Below are 19,296 nucleotides of genomic sequence, written 5' to 3'. Positions count from 1 at the left end.
TCCTTTTCCGGCCCCTCTCGCCTCTCACGAGAAACGAATTCAACATGGGATGTTGCCATGGAAACCAAATCGCACAAGAGATTACGCTCCTTCTGTAAAAGCCTGGGGTCTGCGCCCTCATGACTTCACATGGTCGCGGGATGACTGAGTAAGCGGACTAGCACGCTTTTGTTTGCTTTCTGCTACTTTACTGACGGTAAGAACTTCCGAGTAGATCATTTGTAGTTTTGCAGCTCTTAGACATATTAAAAAAAAAAACTTAACATTGTGCCTTAACACAGAACTGGCAGTTTTCTGCTCATTCATTGGAACACCCCTTTTTTTCCTGGCATGATCAACCAAAGAGCTCAGCATGCTTAACACCACGTGATTCCAAGCTGACCTACGTGTGGCTCTCAGATCCAGTGCGCATTCGAGATGGCGCGCAAGGAGGAGTGCGGACAGCCCGGCAGACGCGGTTCAGACTGGGGTCGCATCGCCCTACTGGATAAGACCAAAGAGTTCTTCCAGACGTGCGACGCCGACGGTCGGGGATTCATCACGCGCACTGACATGAGGGTGAGAACCCGCCGGCTGAGTTGTGTGTGTGTGCGTGAGGAGGCATCTGAGGTGGTTTCTCGGCGCTTGTCAGAGGCTCCACAGAGAGCTGCCGCTGTCTGCTGAAGAACTGGAAGACGTCTTCGACTCTCTGGATACGCAACGTAGCGGTTACCTCACCTTGGAGGCCTTCTCTCTTGGATTCAGTACGTTTGCTGTCTTCACGACCGTTTTCGGCGTTTCTCAAAGTGTCGGCGCTCGCCTCATTGGGTTTCTGTTGACGGCGGTGGACGTCCAATTTGTTTTGACTCTCCCAGTCAAAGTGGATTGGATGACCGTCAATGGCAGCGAGCCATTGGAAATAAATCCCAAGCGGTTTTATGGCAGGTCAGTTTCTTCACGGCCGGAGAATCTCGGTGAGCGAGGAGCCGATCCGGACGCCGGGTGCGAGTTTCAGGACCAAGGAGGCCTTCTACCAGAGCCAATGGGACGCCAAGCTGTCCAGGGTTGAGGATGAGGAGGAGCGACACTTCTGCATGCTGCTGGATAGCCTCGGAGCCAGTCATGTTTTCGAGGAGTGAGTACATATTAGTAAAACCCAATTTTCAAAGCAAGACTGACTACACTCATGTTTTTTTGTTTTCTTTCCCTTCAGCCCGGGCGAAGTGCGAAGTCTGTGGGCGCAGCTGCGGCGAGACGAGCCTCATCTCCTGTCCAACTTTGAGGAGTTCCTGGCCAGGGTCACCCATCAAATCAAGGAGGCGCACCAGGAGAAGTGTGACATGGAGAGCGCCCTCCAAAGGTCAGAGGTGGCAGAAGTAAAGAATTGGCCCTGTGAATGACTAACCAGCATGTTTCGCTGTAATTCCGCAAGAAATAATACTAAGCAGATTTTATTTGCGTCAAATGACCGCTAAGCTGAACCTCGAGCAATCCCGCCGTGACCTTTGAGAGTTTGAATCCATGTTGTTAGGGTTACTTTCCCACATGATAAGCCCGAATGATTTTCCAAAGTAATACGCAAATACCGTGAAGTCCTGGAATGTCCTCAACGCAGGAAGGCGGCGACCCACGATGACGAAATCCGCCACCTGTACGAAGAAATGGAAGCGCAGATCAAGACGGAGAAGGAAAAGCTAGTGCTGAAGGTAGCTCAAGTTCACCTCTCTGCCGGCTCTTTTGCCGACTTGGACCCCTCAACTCGCAGGACACGGAGCGTCTCCAGTCCAGAAGCCAGGATCTGGAAGACCAGCTGACTACCAAGGAAAAGGAGCTGGAGCTGCTTTTCCAGAAGCAGAAGAGGGTGAGCGTCTTGACTCGTGGCGTCCATCACGTCGCTCCTCCGAACCGGCTTGCGTCCGTCCCAAGTTGGAGTTGGAATGCCACGAGCTGAACAGCGAAAAGCAGGAGAGCCACGTGGAGAACGTCAAGCTCAAGGTGACCAACGACGAGCTGGCACGGGTGCTGGAGAGCACCAGCCAGGAGTTGCTGGTCTCTCAGGACCAGCTGGCCATGCTCCAGGAACAGGCGGCGCGTCTGCACCAGGAGAAGGAGATGTGGGTCACGTCGTCGCCCATTGTCCGACTTTATCGCTTGTGGATCCGTTCCAATCCGTTTTGAATTCGCGTGTTCCTGCAGGGAAATGTATAGAGTCACCGAAGGACTGCAACGAGAGAAACAAAGCCTCATGAAGCAACTGGACCTCCTCAGGTACGTCCAATCAGGAGGTGTGCTCGTTTCCGGCCCACTCCAAATGTCTCTTCTTACCTCAGGGAGATGAACAAACATCTCAAGGATGAGCGCGACATCTGCTCCGGTGTGGTGAGTCTCCTTTCCAACCTCATCAAATCGCGGGGAGTATTTTAAACTCATTTATTTGTGTTAAAAATAGCCAAGAACGTCTCTGAGGAAGAAGCAGAAACAGCGAGCCGGCCTGGCCGGCGCCTTCGACGACAGCGGCCATCCAGCTAAAAGGTGACTCCTTACGACAGGCCCAACGAGGAGGAAAAACAGAGGATCGGCCATTTTTGGGGGGAATGACATCCACTCCTTCTTTAACATTTGAGGACATCCTCTGTTTCTCCTCTTTTCCCCAAGATCTCCTGTGGTGCCGGAGGTCTCCTACCAGTCATTGGAGGCCTTGCCTATCGAGCACCTTCAAATCGTGTTTGTTGCTTCCTCTTCATGCAGTGAGGACGACGCAATCGCCGTCAAGAAGAGCGGCGGACCGCCCAACGGCTACGGGCCCCCCGCCTCCTCCAAAGCTCACAACGTGAGGCCCAAAGCCAAGAAGGCCATCGCCCGCTCCTCGAGTTTTCGGAGGACGGCGCGAGAGCGGCCCAGGAGGACGGAGACCAAGCCCGACGTGGCAGACGAGGCCCCCGACTCGCCCCCGGGCGGCTGGCCCCTCCGTCGGGTCATCTCCATCGAAGAGGACCACCTGCCTCACCTCCTCCAAGGGGGGCCGCAGCTTCTCCTGCACCAACTCAGCGAGGAAGAAGACGGCGAGGAGGCCCGTGGGCGTTCGGAATCCGGGAAAACTGGCCGTTTGAAGGAGACCCCCGCGTCCCCACGGGGGCAGCCTGTCGGGAAGGAGACCCAGCATGTATGTGACGCAAGAGCTTTTGAATTTTGCACCACTTCAAATTTTTATCACTAATCTCGTTTTTAAGGTGGCAGAAACATCCGTGTCAGGGCCAAGTCGTTTGTTTAAGGTGGTCCTGGTGGGCAACTCCAGTGTGGGCAAGACATCACTTCTGCGCTCCTTCTGCGAGGGACATTTCTACCCCTCCACTGCTGCTACAGTGGGTCAGTCCATTTTTTTCTTGTGAAGGGGTGCAAGTCACATGAAAAGGCTTCAGGTTCACACTAAGATTATGTCAGCCAGGATTTTTTTTGCTTACTTTTTGTTTTGCCCAATCCTGCAGCAATCCCCCCCGAGGTGTGCGTGTGTGTGTGGGTATGTGCGCGTGCGTCCCTTGATGTCCAGGGTCAAAATTATACAATAAAGAATATACGTTGGCATATGGATAATCTTAGATTTGAATTGAATTCTAAGCAATGTGAAAAAAAACAGGTGAATCATTTATTTATTTCTTTTCAGGAAAAATTATACAGTAATACCTTGAGTGCCCCAACATATGAGCAATTTGAGATACGAGTAAAATTTGGAGCAAATATTTATCTTAAGATACGAGACAAATTTTGATATACGAGCATACAGCGGACGCGAGAGGCTGGTCCTAAGAACATCTTGGGCACTCTCTTTCTGGTCGCAACTCCCTCGTGTAATATCTCTATGAGCACTGGGCGGAGCGTTGCATTTTTTTCAGTGTTTTTTTTTTTTTCCTGTTAGTCAGTGCGAATGGCGGAGCGATCGCTAATACAAGAGGAGTATATACTACTTCTCGTTGGCAAGTGGTCGTGCGTTATCCTATTGTGAGGACATTTGTGTGCATCATTTTGGGAATATTTTGAAGGGAAGACAAAAGCAAACAACCCTCCATAGGTTGCATCTGAAAGTCAGGGTGGAGGCGGGGCAAATAGAGCCAACCTGGGAGAAGAAAGGTATCAACATTTAAAACTAAATTAGAATTAACTTTAGTGTAAGGTTAGATTAAATTTATTTTTGAGTGTCTGCATCGTAATCCAAGTTCATTTAAAAAAAAATTATGTTATGAGCGCGTTGCCGTGCAAAAAAGCCCCCCCACCCCTCTGTCCCTCTCTACCCTCCGCGAAATCCGTCTAATTTTAGTACTATTAAACACATTTTAGTACTATTAAACCACTAGTTATTTGCTACTTTGTTAATAGATGGCGAATTAGAACAAATAAAAATGTTTTTCCAATCCAATATCCTGTTTTTGGTGTTTTTTCAGAGGGTTGGAACGAATTCATTTGTTTTTAGTTCATTTCTTTTAGTTGAAGTTACGAGAAAATCGACATACGAGCTCAGGCCCGGAATCGCATTAAGCTCGTATCTCGAGGTACCACCGTATTAGATTTTGTTTTTTGTTCAGGGACTAATAACCATTTTCTGCATGAAATCTGATTTTCTCACCCTACTCAATTAAACAGCGCATCTCCATTAGCTGATGGGTCAAAATCTGGCATGTTAAAAAAAAATATTTTTGGGAAATGTAAATACACTAATGTATATATATATTTTATAATATCCACTTCAAATGGCTTGGACGTCTACCAGGGTTTTCAATGTTTTAATTCACTGGACTGTTTTTGTATTGAAATGAGTCTGCTTTTTAATCAGGCGTGGACTTCAGCGTGAAGACGTTAACCTTGAACAACATGCAGATAGCGATGCAGCTTTGGGACACAGCCGGGCAGGAGAGGTGAGCGACCGTCCTTCGTTTAATCTTCGGAATTTGCAAGCTGGGCGGAAAGCGCCATTAAATTGTCAGCGCGCCAGCGGCGGCAATTAGCCGAGGGTTGACGGAGTCGAGTGTTGTCGCCGCAGGTACCGCAGCATCACCAAGCAGTTCTTCCGCAAGGCCGACGGCGTGGTGGTGATGTACGACGTCACGTCGGAGGAGAGCTTCAAGGCGCTGCGGCCCTGGCTCGCCAACGTCAAGGTCTGTTTTCGGGAACCTCCCCGCTCTTTTAAAGTCCTCATCCGATATCAACTTTTCGTCTCGTCAGGACGCAGCGGGAGAAGGTGTGCAAATTCTGGTTCTGGGTAACAAAATGGACATGGATGGGGAAAGGGAGGTGTCTTTTAAAGAAGCAGAACGGCTTGCTCAGGTGTGGAGATCATCTTGTTTGGACTTTTCTTAAATGACGGGCTGTATTTTACTGAATTGGATCGATTAGAATTCAATGAGCAACAATCCAGTCCTTCTTTTTGTAAAAAAATGGAATCATACTTCTCCATTGGTCAGGTTGCCAGACTCAGTAATTGGAAGTCGCCCAATTGCTTATTTTTCCTGGAAATTCTATTGTTTTTATTGGTAAACGATTTCCGTGTCCGCCGCTCACCTGCGTTGTTTTTTTTTTTTGCCTCTGCTTTAAACTTATCAGGAAAATCACGCTCTGATCCAATTTAAATTTCATATTTCAACTCATCACACAATAAAAACAAAAAGTCTCGACTAACATTTTCCTTTAAGTCAGATTCCTCTGCCGGGATCCCCACATTTGATGACCTCGTTGCTTTCAACTATGCAGAGGCAATTCATTACAAAAATCATTTTTCTTGACCAATTTCCAGCCTTTTGGAGACGTGTGAATTTATTTTCAAATGCTCTTTGACAAGATTCTGTCGTTTAGTGTGTCGTGAGACTTTATAGCTTGTTCCTGTATTGTTTTGCTGTTAAGGAAAGCAAAGTGATGTTCCACGAAGTCAGCGCCTACACGGGCAAGAATGTCGCCGAGTCCTTGACGCAATTGGCCAGGTAGAACGCCATTAAACGACAGCCTGGACATGTGTGCGTAGACTTTAGATATCTTGACCCTCTCTTGCTTAGGGTGTTGATGGAGCAAGAAGATCGAGTCCGAGACACGACAGTGATCCTCAGCGCGCAACCCTTGAAGAAGAAAGCCTGCTGCAAGTAAACACACCTTTGCAGACGGACTTACCTTAAAAACTCTCTTCTACCATTACGATAGGTCGAGGCGAGGGTTCTACATCTCGTTCAATTTTGGGGAAAATCACTATATTTTAGAAAGAATAAAATATCCGCAGATTATTTGCACTTTAATTCATCTCGTATATGTTTCAAGGCATTCTTAACTCGTCCACTGCCGTCGACGGCGAGAGACGTCCAGTACTTTTTAACTATTTTGCAAAACGGTGGAGTCGAAACAAATCCAGGAGTGTCCGTTAAGCTTTTGTTGCAGTCTTGAAAATATCCGCCATTTCCTTGTTATTGCTGATTTGGGTGATGTCAACACCGGACGGGAAGTTGGTCCCCTGGGACTTATCGCATTTTATAGTCGTGGGAGATGGCGGCGTCGCATAGTTGGCCTTTAAAGTCGAGTTCCAAGGTGAACTCCAGGTCACGCTGCAGTAAAATGGTGCATTTAAAATATATATATATATATATATATATATTCCACCGTTCACAACGATCACCCAAATCATTTCACCTCACCACATTTTTCTCATTGGGCCTGACGGCGATGCTGCCGAAGATCTCCTCGCCTTTCTTCACCGTCAGGTAGTCTTCTAGGTAGAAGACGGTCTGCTTCCAGTGCGTGCTGGCCGCGTCGGGCGCTGCGGAGAAGAAGATCGGAAGTTGACCAATACGCGCAAGACTGCTTTTCTCCAGATGCCGTCCTTCCGGCCTCGGGGTGGACCGGCGGCGCCAAGCGAACGGAGGAGCTCCTCTACGCGGTGTTACGCAACCCAAAGTTACATCATTCCGTGGGCTTCCCGCGCACAATGTTTCTAAAAAGACCGACGTGGCGATTCCACCATATTAGTTATGTAAATCTATTCCTCGCGTAAGGTCTCTTCTCGTTTTTGCCTGGACTTACCGGTGGAGAATCCAGTCTTCTTGTGACACTTGCTAAACTCGACGCTGAAGTAGGTGACTAACGCGTGCACGTAGTCGTTGCGCTGCACCTGCAGGCAGAACGCCGACGTGAAGGTCAGGTCGTCCGCTTTCACCGTGTAGATGTCCACTTCCTGTGTGCGTGGGAGGAGCGACAAAGACGGGTAAGCTTTTCTCTCTTCACACCATGTGACTAGGCAGGCACAGTATACGTTCGTGGATCACCACTGAATCACGCATGCCATGTGTGTGGGGGCGTGTTGGTGTGTTTGTTCATATTTTTCAAACATTTCAAGATGTTATTCCTCGTGATCCAGTCCCAAAATGTCCAGGTTCATCTCCCAATCTCCTGACCTTTAGCAGACAAGCGTTGGTGACCACCTGCTTGGGGTCTACCACATCCACCAGAGGCTCCTTGATGGCCACGTTGCGAATGCAGCTCATGTCAAAGCCGTAGACGTTCTCCCACCCTACGCGCACACATTTTCAACGTGAACTCATTGACGATCGACGTCCAATTCAGAGTTTTAAAACAAACAAACACTCAAATGGGTTTACAGTGTATCTTGAAGTCCTTGTATTGCCTGTCTTCAATGGCCATCACGTAGAGGGAAGCTCGATCAGGGAACATGAGACCACCCGGTTTCTAAAAAACAAGGTACTTTAGTCGATAGGTCAAAGGTCAAGAGCGAACCCCGCCCCCTCTCCCTTCCCTCCAGCGTACCGTACCAGCCACTTGTCCCTAGCGAAGATGACAGTGTTGAGCATGGACTCGTAGAAGAGACAGTAGCCCATCCACTCGGAGATGATGATGTCCACCTGCTCCACGGGAAGCTCCACCTCCTCCACTTTCCCTCGGAAGATGGTGACGACTGCCGGAAGACGGGCGCGTGGAAAAAAACGTCTCGTCGAACCACCGTGACATTTTGCTGCGACGCGTATCTCACCGTTGTGCAGATGGTTGGATTTGATGATCTTCTCGGAATATTCCGAAATGCTGGAGCATTCGATCTATCGGTAACAAACCCACTTCTTCCAAGCGTTCCAACTCTGGAGTTCATTTATTTCCGCAGCGTAAAGCTTTTGGCTTACCCCGTAGACGTGTTTGGCCCCGGCGTTGGCGGCAAACATTGACAAGATTCCCGTCCCGCTGCCGACGTCCAGCACCACCTTGTCCTTGAAGACGTGCTTGTTGTGATACATGGCGTTGCGGTACGTTAGCGTGCGCACCTCGTCCTTCAGCATCTCCTGACAGGAAGTAAGATGAGTTTGTGTGCAATTGGGGCCGAAAGCGCCGCCTGGAAATAGACGGGAGCAGATCACGGCTCCTGTGGGAGCCGCTCGATATCCTGCTTCCTGTTCTCTGGTGCTCTTTTTGCGTGAGAGCGAAGGCCCCGTTTGCTGCTAAATTGGGAATCTCTCGAGTATTAAATGGCCCCAAATGTTTCCACCTTTTGCAGGCAAAGTCATTCCGAAAATAGCTCTTTAAAAACGACGGCATCTTTAATGAAACCGCTCGCTAATGGACGAATCGTCTTTTCTGCCAAAGTTATTTGATGAGGTTAATAAAAAAAGACAACCTTCGCTCAGCTGCAATTGGACGCAAACGTGATCGTGAGGATGTTTACGCAAGGTTTTACATTGCAAACCGTGTGAGCAAATGCGCTCACTGAGTGGGCGAAGAGTCAAAGTTGAAGTGTTTGCTGCGTTTTTTTCTCTTTTCGGGAAAACAATTATTTATAACATTGATATTAAGTTGAAATTTAATTTGCGTATTCAAATTGTAAATAGAGAGGACATAGCTAAAGCGAACACGGCGTCAGTAACTCTGTACCTCATGGATGCCAAAGTGGGCGTAGGAGTCAAAGTAATAGTCGCGTGATGTCATCTCCTCGAGGTTGACGGACGCGGCACCCTTGCTTCGAGCGGCACGGAACGGCTGGGGGTCGCGGGGCGCGTGCTGGTGGTGGTGGGCGGCAGCCGCTGGTTTAACTGCCAAAGGCGGATGGTTGGTTTGGGAGAAGTGGGAGGTGACGGCCTGGTGGTGCCGCTGCGGATGACGTAAAAGGTATCATCTATTAATGTATCATTCTTTAATATACGTGTGCATGTATTGTATATACATAAGATATCTCGTATAAAATGAAGAAAAAACACTGCAACATACTCCACATATATATATATATATATATATATATATATATATATATATATATATATATATATATATATATAGATATGTACACAATTCTAAATGAATAAAACTACATTTTCAGAATCAAGAAAATGTATAAATAACCGAAAAAAACAAATTTGGAGAAATGAGTTGCTTCCTGGGTGTTCCTAATAAATAGTCTAGTCACATTCAAGTGAACGCGAGGGAAATATTATTAGAAACACTTTCCTTGCACTACCTTTTAGTTCAATATTTTGTATAGACTACACAAACACTTCCAGTCAAGCCCACACGCACAATTGCATTAATCACGGTATATATACTTGATCAATTGACCAAAGCGATTTCAGCACCAAGGACAGGGACAGCGACCTGGAAGATTTCCTCCACGAGGACGCGACATTTCCACCTAATTTATCAAGCCCGTCATTAAAATGGACTGCCACGGTATTCCACGGATGCCCGGGCACTCGTGACTCTCTTTGCTGGAACCCTTTAAGTCCGCTCTTACCTCGCAACTGTCCGCCTCCGCCATCTTCCGCCGTAGCAGCAAGCAACGCGACGAATGACCGAGTCCCATGAGAGTCGGCGAGACTTGCGCACGAGATTTGAAAATGTCACACCCTAGAACTCTCTTTTAGGATTAAAAAAATAATTGGGGGGAAAAATCTCATAAAAAGTTGCAAGATAGTAACATTCATTTATAGTGTCACTCAGCGGACGTGGATGCCCATTGGAGGTTCCAGGTTCGATGCCCTCCACCTTTTGATGGTGAAGGCTCCTACCAAGTTTGCACATGAACAAACTATCTCTCTCTTTCTCTCTCACTCTCTCCCCCCTCTATCTTGCTCTCTCGCAGCCGAGGGGCGTTCCACACTGCAGGGAAAAAATGAATTTTTGTACACCCACGTTATTTGGTACATCTGCAGCACACTCGAGAGTAAAAATGATGAGATATAGATAATATAGAGAAAATAAATATTACCATAGACGAGGTGAGACGCCATTTTTATTTTGTTAAATTACAGTCACATGTATTGAAACGGAATAATTTTTTGTTCTGTTTTACATTTCAACATAAATTATAAGACTGTTCAACAACATGAATGCTAGTTTGTATATTTAAAAAAGTTTCAGTTTAAAATGTTTTTCTCTTTGAAAGAAAATTGAAATACAGCGACTAACAATATAAATCAGAGTAGCTTCCTTCAGCTCTCTGTGCACATGACTATCATAGCAATTTCAGCAAAGTTTTTCCATTTGTCAGCCCACCCAGATGTCTCTCCAGCTTGTGTCCAAACAAGCAGATGTCAAATCTCGGCTTGCCTATTGTGAATTTTAATGACTTTTTTCTTTCTTTTCCATGCCGGCAGGCCTCGAGGCATGACAGCTGAATGAGCAAACAAACAAGCTGGCGCCTCTTCTCAGTCCTAATTGTTAAAGATAAGCAAAACCAGAGAGAAGTGCTCCATTTTGAAGCCTTTTATTCACTTGTACCGCTGCATTCTTGTTAGTGAAATTCTAAAGGGATCATGTGTACTTCCCCTTGTAACCGAGGTTGTGTTGTTGAGTGGAATTCAGTCTGTCAAGCAGCTTTTTCTTTCTCTCACCCCACATTGACCTCCCCGTGCGAGGCTTTCATGGGCCGTCGGAAAAAGGATTATTAACTAAGTATTAATCAAGATGGACCTTTTAAAACCCTTTATACAGTAAATTGAACGTAGTACTCATTTTATATATACATATATCCCTGTGTGCATCCACGTGTTGTTATGTCAAGGTTGGAAAAGGCAGTGATGGTTGTGAAGTTTCTAAAAAACGAGCTGCACACAAAAGCAACCCAGGTCTCCACCGGACAGCCTGTCAGCAACAAGCCAGACGCCACTCGATTGCTCTTCATTGCTCACATTTGCTCGATAAATCATTAAAAAAAAGGAAAATCGCCTTGCTAAACGTTGGCCTGGTGAGTACGGGGTCCGATCGGTCTCGAAATATCGCCTTGTCGCGCTCGCGGTCCGTTTTTATCGCGCAACTTTTGTTTTATGCGTCAGTGTCGCAGTTGGTCATGATGATGATGATGTTGTTTGGGAGCATTGATTGAATTGAATTGGATTGCTGAGATTACGCAATAAAAGACGTGCATGATCAATTTAACCAAGGTTTTGACGCCCTGTAATTCATCTGGGGGGTCCACTGATATTTGCGGGGGGTTTAAAGCCACCGATTTGTTGACGTCGTGCATGAACGCCTCTTACGGAGTTGACGCTAAACTACTAGTTGATGTCAAGTTAAATTGCGCGTTTGCGTTTATTTTACATTGATAGGCAGCGTAACAAAATGCCCAAAGTTGTCTAAATGCAGTCCCAATTTATTTCAAAAGGGTTGTCTACTTTATTACAAAAGTTATATTTATATAAACAGGAAAATTATTATCTTTGCATTGTCCTTTGAGGTCCAACTTTGTTGTGGATCCCCCTTTTACCCCCCTCACAATTTCTTATTTATCAAATGTGGCTATTTAGAAACATGACTGGAAATGGGGCCCTTTTTTGTGTTTTAAATCTTTCCGCAGCACCAAAGTGGATGAAAAAGGAAGATGTCGTCCGCTTATAAAGATGGCGAGGACTGGCTGACTGTATGTCTCAAGTACCTGCTGTTTGTCTTCAATTCGCTCTTTTGGGTAAATCAGTCAAGATTATCGCTTCTAGTATTAAGAATGCTTTTATGCCAGAATGAACGGTGCAGCAATTTTATGGACTTGGCCAGTATTTGCTCATAAATAGCTTTAAGAACTTCCCAGGTTTTGGCAAGTTTACACTCTCAGGGTGACTCTTGAACATTTTTTCAGTCTGGGTTTTCAGCCCCGGTGCCTTCGGGGCACGGCTGGAATTTCCTCCGCCGGAGGTCGCCGGAGGAAACCTCCCTCTTATTGTTGAGCAGGAAGTGCTGACGTAAATGTGTTTTCAGGTTGGCGGTGCCGGCGTCCTGGGGGTGGGTGTGTGGACGGTGGTGGAGAAGAGCGAGTTCCTCAGCCTGCTGGCGTCCAGCGCTTTCGCCGTCTCCGCCTACATCCTCATCTTGGCAGGTGGTCTGGTGGTGCTCACGGGCTTTCTGGGATGCTGCGCCGTCATCCGTGAGCAGAGGAGCTGCCTCTCCACGGTAAGTTTGGGAAAGCCCAATTTCCAACACATTTCTCATTATCATTTTACATGTAAAGCGCTACCTCTACTTACCAAATGACATTGTTGTGGAAGTGGTTTTAAAACTTGGATTTTTCAAGAAAACCAGCATATTTAAAATTGAATTAGGGTCCTTTGTTCTACGACAAGGGTGTCAGACTCGGGTTGGTTCGCGGGCCGCTTTAACGTCAACTTGATTTCACGTGGGCCGGACCATTTTAGAAATAATATTTAGTTTTTTTTTAAATAAATTGATTAAAAGAACTGGATCCCGAGTCACACAAAATGATGCGGTGGGCCAGATTTGGCCCCCGGGCCCCCACTTTGACACATGTGTTCTACGATCTTTAATACTACCACTAAACTCTTTAGAAATGATAAAAGTATTCCAATTTGGTATGAAATATGTATGTAACAATATGTAATATGTAAATACGTAATAATGTATGCATGCAAAAAAAGAGAAAAAAGAAAAAGATTTGTTAAGCCATTAAAATGAATTTGCACACATGGGGGATGGGTGGGGGGTGGGGGGTGAGTAGCGGCTGAGTAAATATATGGACACGCACGTAAACTTCACAACTTAAAATTATGCCGCACACACTCACACGCACAAAACTCAAGAAGCATATTTACATATATATGTTCATTAACATGAATATGTATATGTTCATCAATATGTCCCTTTATTAAATAAATCAAACTCAATTGGGACTTTTTATAACCTGAATATTTCATATGTGGAAGAATTTCTAAGTAGAGGCATGAAAAAAGGTGATAGTATGTGTATGTGTTTGTATTGTCACCCTCTTGCTACTGTGACAATGACATTTCCCAAATACGGGATAAATAAAGTTATCTAATCTAGTCTTTGCTTGAAACTAATAACTACAAGTGCTCATTCACACACAGGTGAGTCAGCAGCATAAATCGTACATTTGGCAATTCAGGATCGAGTCATTCATCTCCGCTTTATGAGGTGTTCACTGCACTCCCCCGTAGCCAGTCGACTCGGTCAGCTACGTGACATGAAATCCTGTTTTCTTGGCTCTTTCTGTGCATTCGATACATTCCCTGACGTGAGATTTAGAGTGAGTCTGTCATGCCTGCAACGGGAGGCCTTTTTCTTCTGAGGAGAAAACGACAAATTGGTGCAATGGCGCTCATTATTTTACACAGGCAGGAGGCGAACCTCCACGACAGCGGGACTATTTATAGGCTCGTATCCATCGACACGATGGATGCGGTAAAGAGGTGCTCGTATCTGGCGCGCTTCCGTGTGTTTCATCACACATTTTTGGCCACTTTTTTTTAACTTGTGTAGCATGTGCGAAAAAGGCCGCCAGTGGGCAGGAAGCACAAAGAGGCTATTGTATGTAACCAATAGACGCGTGGCCACATTTGCCATGACGTCTCTGCAAACCCCCCGCTCATGTTTCAAGCACCCCCCCGCGTCCCGCCACACTCCGGTTTGAACGTGCGAGAGTATGAAAAGCAGTGGGCGGCTTGTTCATTTTGCGGCTTACGTAACCACGAGTCTTCACCAGACGCAATTAGCATCATTAGCGTTGCTCGGCTTGGATCGTTAGTTTACTTTGCGATCCGTGTGATGATTTGTGTTTTTCAAAGTAGTCAACAGGTATAATGGAGACCCCCAGGAGAAAATGGCGTCTCCCGTCCCTGTCAAAACGTCTCGCCGGATGTCGCGTACCGAGATGAATGCCGCGCTGGAAGTTTTTAATGGCGTTCTCTACGGGGATCTCATTTTGTGCCTTTTGTCACTGTGCAGTATTTCTTCTGCCTGCTGTTGATCTTCCTCATTGAACTGGTGGCTGGAGTTTTGGCGTACGTCTATTACCAGAGGGTAAGAAAAAATGGAGCTGGAGGATTTTTGGCAGGACGTTGAGATGATGTGTCGTTTGATTTCAGCTGAGCCAAGAGTTGAAGGAACATCTCAAGCAGACCATGACCGACAACTACGCTCAACCAGGGAAGGAGGCCATCACCTTGGCGGTGGATAAACTACAGCAGGACGTATGTTTCTATCAGGTTTTAGCTTTTTTTCATGCGCAAATTATGATTAAAACAAGACCCATTGGCTCCCATCATCCAATCAGTGGTATTGAAACGATCGAAAACAGTCTTGGTTTTAATGACATGTCTATTGCTCTCAATCTCACGCAACGAGTCACATACAGGGTGACCCAAAAAGATGCGTACCCATGAAAATTTCAATTGTGACTTTGATTAAAAAGTTATTTCTTTCAAATTACAATCACACATTATTCAGTTTATGGAAGACCATTCACCAGAGTTTCAGCTATTTCTGTCAATTTTTAGTCAATTTATGGCTTTCCCAAGATGTGTTCCAAATGTCCACCATTCCGTTGCAAGCAAACCTGTACTCGTCTGACAAAGTTGTCAATCACTTTTACACACTTTTACACAACTATAGCTGAAAACGATCATCCATAGGTTCACCTTTCACATCCTGCAACAGAAAAGACATTCGTTAAAAAATGGATTTTTTTATCGAATAAAATATGGGTACGCATCTTTTTGGGTCACCCGAGAAAACAAACATCTACTTTAGACTGTTCCTCCCGACGTCGATTTAGTTTTAAATGGCCAAACATAGCTACAGAAAGTGCTAAAGGGAATCAAAGTTTGCCATCTTGTTCTCTAGTTCAAGTGCTGCGGCAGCGACAGCTACCAAGATTGGACGAGCAGCGCGTACATCTCGTCCAAGAGCGCCGGCGGCCGGCTGGTTCCCGACAGCTGCTGTAAGTCGGTCACGCCGGACTGCGGCTCGCGGGACCACCCGTCCAACATCTACAACGTGGAGGTGAGCGGGACGGCCCGCCTCGCGGCGTTCCACGAGGGTCGGGACTCTTACTTGACTCGGCCCCTTGCCGTCTGCAGGGCGGCTGCATTACCAAACTAGAGCAGTTCCTGGCGGACCACCTGTTAATCATCGGCGCCGTGGGAATCGGAGTGGCCTGTCTGCAGGTAGGTGGAGGAAAGTTTTTAAGAATGAGATTTGAGCTACTTTTTAAATGTGCTTTCTAAAAGGTGTGTTAAAGTTGTGCGAAATAAGTAAAAAAAAAGATTGTACGCACTAAATGTTCTTGCCTGCCTACACGTATTTGTCATTTCTGTCCTAATATTGATTCACAACTTTGCGTTTAACACGTAAATCCGGGTTTCAATCACCTGCTCATGGATTTTCTTGGATTCAGTAGTTTTGTTTGTCATGTTAACCCCACATTTGTGTGTGTGTGTGTGTGTAGCTTGCCGGTGCAATCTTGACGGCCTACTTTATCTATCTTCTCTATAAAGAAGAGGAAGAAGACTTGGCCGCATTGTGATTGTCGCCCTTTTTTTGCTCCCACGTTCCTCCGCTGGCGTGAGCGTAGTTTGAATGAACGTGAGTGCGTGCGTCACGTGATGCACGGGGCCGTCAATGTCGTCCGTCGCGCTGGCTGATCATTTACCCCCAGTGGACTTTTGTCATCTTTGCTTTGTCGCCAACCAAGCGAGGCTGTTTGTGCCGTCTGTCAGCCAATAACACGTCCCGCTCTGCTTTTTCTTCTGTGGTCTCACGCGAATATCATTCTTTGGAGTTTTACTTGCTTTCTTACTCCAGCCCATCGCTTTGGCGGCCGTAACATTAACCGCTATCATCCCCCCCACCCCCCTCGCTGTCTCGTCCTTGGCTTTTGATGCCACCGTTCCTCTTTTCAGATCTGTGGGATGGCGCTCACCTGCTGCTTGTACAGGAGGATCAAGATGGAGCCTTGTTGACACATTTTGCCTAGTTTTTGATTTTTCATTTGACCTTGTCCATGTCTTTTTGCTTGTACTGACCAGCAGATGGCCTTTTCAGCAAGTCTCTCCTTTTAAACTTTATTGTTAGACCTACTAAAGGAGTCTTTGAAATGCTTCAGTGGTGGAATTGGTTAGCAATTGGTGATTGTTTTTTAAATATACCAAAAAAGGAGAGCGGACACTTTGCATATCGGATAACGTTGTGCCGGATTATACCAAAAACTGTGCTTCAAAGTGTATACAATATGAGAAAATAAAACAGAGTAGCCTTAATATATTGGCTGCCATTAACGGTGATGGACGTACAATCCCTTTTGGGGAATGAAATATGATCTCTCAATTCCAGCCACAACGAGTGAAATTGTGTTTTTATGGCTCTTAAGAAGAAGAATTGTGAATTTTTGATCGTTACTGGCCACGGCATGGGCTGCACGTTTCTTGAAATGGAGCCAAAATATAACATTAGTTTAACAAAATTTATCAAATATGTACATAATGAGGTACATAATTGTCTCTTAAAGGACTTTTTTTTTTTTTTTTAAGTCGACGGGTGCTAATGGGTGGAATGATCCAAAAGTTCTCTGTTTTCCTCCTCAAAATTAAAAAAAAATCGTATTGTGATGTGTCATATGAGCCGTAAGAGGGCACTATAGCTCTTTGAGAACAATTGAGCACTACTTTGAGGGGCCATTTGTGTTTTTCTGTGACATTCTTAGATGAGCTCCTTGAGATCTGAACTTGACCTCTGTTTTATTCTCAAGTAATTACAATGCAGGCTAAGGGCCGCCCTGTAATTTCTCCCCACCTCCTTCCGACCGCTTTTGGTCCCTCGTAAAGCGTTGATGTGGTTCTTGGGGTCGCGCCTGGATCAACCACAATATGCATTACCTCCACGCCTTGCACGTCAACTCCAAGCATCCTATTGTTACCATATGACCCGCCTATTATTCTTCGTTCCCCTCTCTTCGGAATTCCCCGTCACTGTCGGGGATTAAAACGGCCCGCCGGGGCCTGGTTTACGGCCAACGGTTGCTCCTGAGTCCAAAATTTGCTTCAACATTCATTCTCTGTAAATATTTGTCGAGAGGAACAAAACCAGCATTCTTAAACTGCAAAGTCACTTGTTGCCTTGTAAACATATTACGAGCCATTTCCTTTCCCCGTCTCGGTTTGGTTATTGTCACGCCACGCGCGCCTGCGTCCAATAACCCGGCGCCCGAAGCGCCCCCGCACGTGTGGGAACGCTTTTCGGACGCGCACATCTGGGCGCGAGGGGGCTGAGGTTTGTTTGGCCGAGGTTGATTAGCCGTGCCTGAGGCCGGGGCGACGTGATGTCAGCTCTTCACGGGGATTTTGAAGCGAGTAAGCCGTTGCCGAGTCTGATGCTTGTCATGTGTCGGCAAGAATTGAAGGATGGAGTTTTTCTTCTTGACGTGGACATGTGGTCGTGTTCTGTTTCGCAAAAACCTCAAATGGGAGGTATTAGACAAAATGGGCCTATTAAGTGTCTAATTTCCAGACTGTATTTGTTGTCTTGTATTGTCGGCGATCGAACCAAATTCAAGTGTCCCGCGCCTACTGCCCATTGTTGGCTAGGATAGGCTCCAGCACCCCCTTGTGAGGATAGGCAACACAGAAAATGAATGTCGCCATGACAATTAAAGATGATATCATCTGTTAGGTCAGGTCTCTTGTTGTTTAACCAGTTTGAACCGTCTTCTAGCGGTTCAAATATCAGCTCAAGCAACGGTAATCTGTCCAACGGATTGGACGTCCATCACCCTCAGTGGTGCTGAACTATGATCATTCACTGCCAGCCATTCTATTCACAAGCTTTCTAGGGGGAGAAAAAGTCGGAATTTCCTCCGCGTCTTAACGAGGGGGCGCCTCATTAGTGGGGCACTCCAGTGCCCAAAGTGTCAAAAGTGAGGGTCGCCTGAGAGCCACTCACAGAGACGCCGTTCGCCTCAACTTCCATGCCACCTACTTTTTATGTCTGTCATTAAATCCCTGCCAAACTGCGCATAATGTCCAGCTTTTTAAGTCGAAATGGGACCGTGAGGTGGCCGCGGGGTTCCCACGTTGCGGTTCGGGAGGGAAATGAAACGCGGGGAAAGCCTTTCAAGACGATGGATGATAAACAGATGTCGATAGGCGGCGCGGCGAGGTCACTTTACAGTTTGCAGGTAACGTGGTGGTACTCTGGCCTCCGGAATGTTGATTAATGCCCTATTTTGAAGCAACATCCACGCCGGTCGGTTTTTGTCTGGCGGGATTTCCGGACGAATGTTGCGGCGCCTTTTGTGTTGGCGGAATGTCTCGTCAAACGGGCTGTCGTTACTCGCAAAATTTACACGGTTACAGAAGTCTTGTGGTTGGATGCCTGTCGGCTTTTACGCTCTGGAGAGGAAAGGCGAGAAGCGAGAAGGCGCCAAGTTCCTTTGCCGAGAGCACCTGAGATTGATTGATTGCGGCGAATGCCCTAGACTTGAACTGGAAGGTTGCGTGGAAGCAACAGGAAGGAGTGGCATCGGTTTGCTGACCTCCAAAAGAATTTCGGAATCTTCATTTGCCGAGTAAACACTTGACGTGGAGAGGGTTAACCAATATTGGCTTGCGGATTGACACGCTGTGACGTGTTTACGGAAGGGGAGTATTTGGAGTTGACACATTTACATCTTCGGCCCGTTATCGAAAGCCTATTTCAGAATTCACCAAGCTTTGATGCGAGTTCCAATATAATGTAAACATCGTATTATGTATCACGGAGTCGTGCGCGCGCTCACATAGCCGACTTTTCGGCGCGGCGGGCCGTAAGGTGCGCAGCTGTGGGGACTTTTTCACGCTTTGTCCATCTGGAGCTCCTTTTACACGCTGGCCACCGCTCAAAAGTGCTCACCGACAATTCAGGCTTTATCCGGTAAACACCAGCTCCTATGTCCACATCACCCGTCGTCGGGTCAGCTTGTTGACCCAAACGGGTCAGACGCGCCCGCATTCGCCGATGTCCTGCCTCGTGAGCGTACACGTTTCGGCAACTAGAAACCGTGAGAAGAGCGGCGGAAGT

The 19,296-nt window shown here is 46.6% G+C and overlaps 3 protein-coding genes across 6 annotated transcripts; 2 read left to right on the top strand and 1 right to left on the bottom strand.

Annotated features, from left to right (window-relative positions):
* Positions 1 to 3: 3 nt before the first annotated feature.
* On the top strand, positions 4 to 6,251 carry cracr2ab (calcium release activated channel regulator 2Ab). 3 transcript variants are annotated; one of them, XM_077593920.1, is made up of 18 exons: positions 4 to 148; positions 400 to 558; positions 632 to 743; positions 925 to 1,114; positions 1,193 to 1,339; positions 1,595 to 1,685; positions 1,745 to 1,840; positions 1,906 to 2,093; positions 2,176 to 2,247; positions 2,310 to 2,358; positions 2,429 to 2,511; positions 2,635 to 3,142; positions 3,210 to 3,345; positions 4,805 to 4,886; positions 5,012 to 5,126; positions 5,194 to 5,295; positions 5,869 to 5,945; positions 6,018 to 6,251. In XM_077593920.1, exons 2-18 carry the CDS (start codon positions 418 to 420, stop codon positions 6,103 to 6,105), a joined length of 2,277 nt encoding a protein of 758 aa, XP_077450046.1. In that variant the 5' UTR covers positions 4 to 148; positions 400 to 417; the 3' UTR covers positions 6,106 to 6,251. The 3 variants fall into 3 exon arrangements, with proteins under 3 accessions (XP_077450046.1, XP_077450047.1, XP_077450045.1); XM_077593921.1 differs by having other exon boundaries at positions 37 to 148; positions 282 to 558; positions 2,728 to 3,142; XM_077593919.1 differs by having other exon boundaries at positions 37 to 148; positions 282 to 558.
* Positions 6,167 to 10,042, bottom strand: prmt8b (protein arginine methyltransferase 8b). The gene is made up of 10 exons (XM_077593924.1): positions 9,734 to 10,042; positions 8,881 to 9,096; positions 8,139 to 8,294; positions 7,994 to 8,057; positions 7,776 to 7,918; positions 7,605 to 7,692; positions 7,401 to 7,516; positions 7,030 to 7,180; positions 6,645 to 6,766; positions 6,167 to 6,554 (listed from the first exon to the last, which is right to left on the bottom strand). The coding sequence occupies exons 1-10, from the start codon at positions 9,800 to 9,802 to the stop codon at positions 6,471 to 6,473; spliced, it is 1,209 nt and encodes a 402-aa protein (XP_077450050.1). The 5' UTR covers positions 9,803 to 10,042; the 3' UTR covers positions 6,167 to 6,470.
* A 984-nt stretch (positions 10,043 to 11,026) lies between these two features.
* Positions 11,027 to 16,526, top strand: tspan11 (tetraspanin 11). 2 transcript variants are annotated; one of them, XR_013298330.1, is made up of 9 exons: positions 11,027 to 11,185; positions 11,795 to 11,902; positions 12,190 to 12,381; positions 14,191 to 14,265; positions 14,331 to 14,435; positions 15,088 to 15,246; positions 15,324 to 15,410; positions 15,692 to 15,828; positions 16,146 to 16,526. XR_013298330.1 is itself a non-coding variant. In XM_077593809.1 (8 exons), exons 2-8 carry the CDS (start codon positions 11,819 to 11,821, stop codon positions 16,203 to 16,205), a joined length of 762 nt encoding a protein of 253 aa, XP_077449935.1. In that variant the 5' UTR covers positions 11,027 to 11,185; positions 11,795 to 11,818; the 3' UTR covers positions 16,206 to 16,526. The 2 variants fall into 2 exon arrangements, 1 of the variants encoding a protein (XP_077449935.1); XM_077593809.1 differs by lacking the exon at positions 15,692 to 15,828.
* The last annotated feature ends 2,770 nt before the right edge of the window (positions 16,527 to 19,296 follow it).

The sequence above is a fragment of the Stigmatopora argus genome, chromosome 23 (assembly GCF_051989625.1).
Source record: "Stigmatopora argus isolate UIUO_Sarg chromosome 23, RoL_Sarg_1.0, whole genome shotgun sequence".
In the NCBI taxonomy this organism is placed as follows: Eukaryota; Metazoa; Chordata; class Actinopteri; order Syngnathiformes; family Syngnathidae; genus Stigmatopora; species Stigmatopora argus.
The sequence above is the reverse complement of the archived record's forward strand: the minus strand, read 5'-3'. Positions and strand labels throughout refer to the sequence as shown.